General features: G+C 39.4%; 1 protein-coding gene across 1 annotated transcript in view; it reads right to left on the bottom strand.

Annotated features, from left to right (window-relative positions):
• Positions 1 to 887: 887 nt before the first annotated feature.
• The window catches only part of CNTNAP4 (contactin associated protein-like 4), a 179892-nt gene continuing 176114 nt past the window's right edge, over positions 888 to 4665 (bottom strand). The window contains exon 24 of the mRNA XM_009996385.1: positions 888 to 1081. Within this exon, the coding sequence (XP_009994687.1) occupies positions 888 to 1081 (194 nt within the window). The remainder of the gene's footprint in view (positions 1082 to 4665) is intronic.

Consider the following 4665-nt stretch of genomic DNA (forward strand, 5'->3'; position numbering starts at 1 on the left):
TATGGAGCATTAGTAAATTCCAGGAATCATTTTTTTTTTTTTTATTAAATAATTTTGTGGTGTTTTTTCTCATGATAATGTAACTGCTCTTATTATATTACTCAATGTTTCCAAGCAAGCTTCTTGCCTTTTGTGATCCCAATATTATTTCAAATGCCTAGAACATGCATGAGTCTAACTTGGTGCCCTCATTTGACCATAAGTGAAAAAGTAGTGCAAAAAAGATTTTGCAGCATTCCAACACATTGTACACCCTTCACTGTTAAGTCCTGCTAGGTTTGGCAAAAACAAGGGATAGTGATGATATTGGTCACATCCTGAGGGAAAGAAATACAGCTTGTTTTGTACACCAAACTCTTTGGTCCACAAGGAGATGCTGACATCAGCCAACAGCCGTTCAAAAGGCATTTTCAGTTTGAGGAAGTAAGAGGGATCATTAAAATGCAACACAGCAGAATTTCTTTAGTAACACAAAGTATTAGAATTCATCATTCACCTTGAACAAAATCCCAAGATAAAATTTTAAAGAAAATATGGAAATAAATGCATAACCGTTTTCCCATTCAAAAATAATATTCAGTAAGTTTGTTAAACTTTAGTTGCAGAAGATCACATTAGAACAGTCAGAAACTACTAGCAATGAAATTGGTTACAATATCTAATTCACTGTTACATGAAATGCGTTTACGGTAAAATGGTGAAGGAATGTATGTAATTTTTTTAAGATGTTCTCTATAGCAATCACTGAGACTGAACATATACAGTATAATAAGTCTCAAATATGTTGCATTTACTGTTGAGTTTATGAGCTTTTTTTGTTCATTGAGAGCCCCTGGCTTAGCAAGAATGTCAGACTGCCAATTATGACACTAAATCATTAATGCAAATCAGAAGAAGTATTCCTTTTGATTTTCATTGGCTGTGTTTTGCATGCTGGGCTCACTTTTCAGTGCAGATTCAGCACTGTCTTCATTTTCAGATGCTTTTGCCTCATTTTTTGAGTATATGCCTTTCTTCTTACAAATATGTGTGGCTATGGCAGCAATGCAAAGTAGGATGAATATCAGGACTGCTATAACACCTAGGAGAAGAAAAGAGAAAAGAAAATCAGGATAAAAGACAATAACTCATGGGGCAGGGAACAGGACAAAGAAGAAATTACTCTACCATGTAATAAAGGGGATTGCAGGAAACCTCAAACCTGAAACCGCACTGTAGAATAAGCTTCATGGTGATTGTTTTGAAATATTGCACACCACTAATGCTACAATAAATTCCAGAGAATACTATAGTTTTTGAAACTTTTAATGGAAAACCAGTAGGGACCTTAGATTATTATAAATAAGAAGGTGTCTTTTCCTCCTTTACTGTCAGCCCCTAACTCTCTGCCAGAATGTGAACTCAAGCCATTGAAGATTTGAGAAAGATCTTTCCTGCCAGAAAATGTCATTGCACAAAGGATACTATTATGACTTTCTCATTTTCCCCACCTCCTATGAGTACCAGTGTCATGAGCCGATGCCAGGGGTGTTACTGGCTACACGGTAATCTCCCTTTTCTCAGTCACTCATGCAGTTCAGGATCCGTTCTCATGCCACAAGTCATCAGGAGGGAAGAGAACATATGACAGAATCATAGAATCATAGAATGCTTTGAGTTGGAAGGAACTGTAAGTATTATCTAGTTCCAAGTCCCCTGCATGGGCAGGGACACTTCCCATTAGATCAGGTTGGTCAGAGCCCCATCCAAGATGGCCTTGAACATTTCCATGAATGGGGCTTCCACAACTTCCCTGGGCAACCTGTTTCACTGTCACACCACCCTCATGGTGAAGAATTTCCTCCTAATGTCTAATGTAAATCTCCCTTCCTCAATTTTGAATCCATTACCCCTTGTCCTATCACTACATGCTTTTGCAATAACTCCCACCCAGATTTCCTGTAGGGTCCCTTCAGATACTGGAAGGCCACTGTTAGGTCCCTCTGAAGCCTTCTCTTAACCAGGCTGAACAACCCGAACTCTCCCAGCCTGTCTTTGCAGGGGAAGTGGTCCTCAGCTGTCACCCACCAGTCAGCTCTCCTATCACTGCTCCAGGTCTGGAGAAGGACTTCTGGAGAGCAGAATAAGATGAGGACAATGCTAACCATGCAGAATTCCAAACCAGGTTTTCTGTCATCTTTGCCTGTGTACACCACAAAGTCCAAGCCTCATATCATTTGCAGTAAAAAATGATTGTATAGAATTAGTCCCATTCATATCCAGTATTCTATGCAAAGTATTTCAGACTACAGATGACCGGTTCTGACTAAAAAAGGCCATAAATGAGGAGGATTTATAAAAGAAAATGTAAAGCAGTTCATCACAGGCACTTCAGTGGCTATCGTTCAGGGTTTATAGTCACCTAACTTCAGATGAAATGAGACAGAAATTCTAGTTTTTGCTCTGCCTCACTGTATTTCACCCCAGCATCATTTCACTGCCTTTAGTACATCATAATGAAATGAAGAATTTTCATTACCTACATTAGCTAAGGTTCACATTTCTGTGACTGCATCTTTGTAACGAATTTACACTGGTTAAAACACTAAAAAAACCCCACTAAAACCAAGGATTACTTCATGTTCAGGGTGAAATAATGTAAATTTTACTCCTCTTCCCTTCAGGTCTGTGGCACTTATTCTCACATTCTAGGTGTGGTTTTGCTTTGAATTTTACATGACCTTGCATTCATAAGTAAACAAGATCCCTGCCTGCACAGATGGTAGTGAGCAAACTTACTTCAAACAGATTTAGCAGCCCCATGTAGAAGGGTAAAATCATTATCAGTACAGCCACCTGCATTATGTTGTTCTACCTGATTTGCTAAAAAGCAAAGGGGCAGGAGTATAAGCTTTGTATAAGGAATCATCAGGTACCATATGTTTCACATAAGTAACACATAAGAGCTTAAATGGAATGAGCACTTAGTTTGAAAGCTGACTATTAAAGATGTATTTAACTGTTACCAGAGTATGCTGCTCCTAGAGCGTTAGATTAGGAAGAGTAAGGAAAGAGATACTTCCTGCAGAGATAAGCATAAGCTTACAGAATTCCAAACCTCCTGCTTTCTTCCATATTCATACTCTCATGATGGTCTCAGCCCCTTCTAAGGTTTAGCAGGAGAAATGAATCAAAAAGAAAGCAGAAAGTGTTTGCCAAAGTGGCAGAAGACTAGGCTGAAAGGAAGAAAAAGCACTAAACAGTCTGATAAACTGTTGTGCAGTGGCTCAGCTGTATTAAATGGAGGAGTAATCTACTGCATGATTTGGCCACTACTGAAATAAAAATGAAAATACGTAGTCCATTTATACAGTAAACAAAAAAAGATGATAAAAAATTCAGCATTTGTCATTTTTTTGTTCTCTAGTATGAGCAGCCCTTAATGTTAGAATCATAGAATCATTAAGGTTGGAAAGGACCTTAAAGATCATCAAGTTCCAACGCTCCTGTCATAAGCAAAGAATCCTACCACTAGACCAGGTTGCACAAAACCTCGTCCAACCTGGCCTCAAAAACCTTCAGGGATGGGGAATCACCAACCTCCTTGCACAACGCATTCCAGTTCTTCACCACCTTTATAGTGAAGAATTTTTTCCTAATATCTAACCTAAATCTCCACACTCTCAGTTTAAAACCATTACTTCCTGTCCTATTACTATCTTCTCTGATGAAAAACCACTCCTCATCTTTCCTGTAGGCTCCTTTCAAGTACTGGAAGGCTCCTGTAAGGTCTCTCAACACTTCCCTGGGCAACCTGCTCCAATGTCTCACCACTCTCAAACTAAATAATTTCTTCTAGTCTGAACCTTTGAACTCTTTGAGTTTAAAACTGTTATTCCTTGTCCTATCACTACAGGCCTTGCAAAAAGTTTGTCCCTATCCTTCTTATGAGTTCCCTTTAAGTACTGAAAGGCTGATATAAGGTCTGCCCAGAGCTTTATCTTCTCCAGGATGAACAACTCTGACTCTCCCAGCCTGTCTCCATAGGGGAGGTGTTCTGTCTCATCGATCATTTTCATTGTCCTCCTCTGGACTTGCTCCAACAGATCCATATGTTTCCTGTGCTGAGGACTCCAGATCTGAACACAATACTCTAGGTTGGAACTCATGGGACTGTAATAGAGGGGCAGAATTGCCTCCCTTGACATGCTGGCCACCCTTCTTTTGATGTAGTCTGGGATCCGGTTGACTTTCTGGAATGCAAATACACATTGCTGACTTCATCCCAGCTTTTCTTCCACCGGTATCCCCAAGTCCTTCTCTGCAGGAGAATCCTACTATGTAATTTGTCTGCTGAGGCTTTAAAAACCCTCAGAAGGTACACCTGTTTAGAATTTAATAATGATGGGAATGTCTTCCCCAGCCTTTCATTCTGTTGAAGTAACTAACTGAAGTTGAAACAGTTAATTATACTGTGAAAATACCATCCTCTGAGTGAAACAAGTTTCCTTCCTTCACTTCCTTCCAAGAGACAAAATACCAGCAAGAATCCTCACAGGGAAGGACTGTCACAACAGACAATGCTCTTCCATGGAAGAAAAAATCTGAACCAATATATAACTATACATTTTCTCCAATACCAGTGACAGGAGTTGAAATTCTCTTGAGTGCGCCCAATCCCAAACT

Source organism: Chaetura pelagica, unplaced genomic scaffold (assembly GCF_000747805.2).
Source record: "Chaetura pelagica isolate M959 unplaced genomic scaffold, ChaPel_1.0 scaffold144, whole genome shotgun sequence".
Lineage (NCBI taxonomy): Eukaryota > Metazoa > Chordata > Aves > Apodiformes > Apodidae > Chaetura > Chaetura pelagica.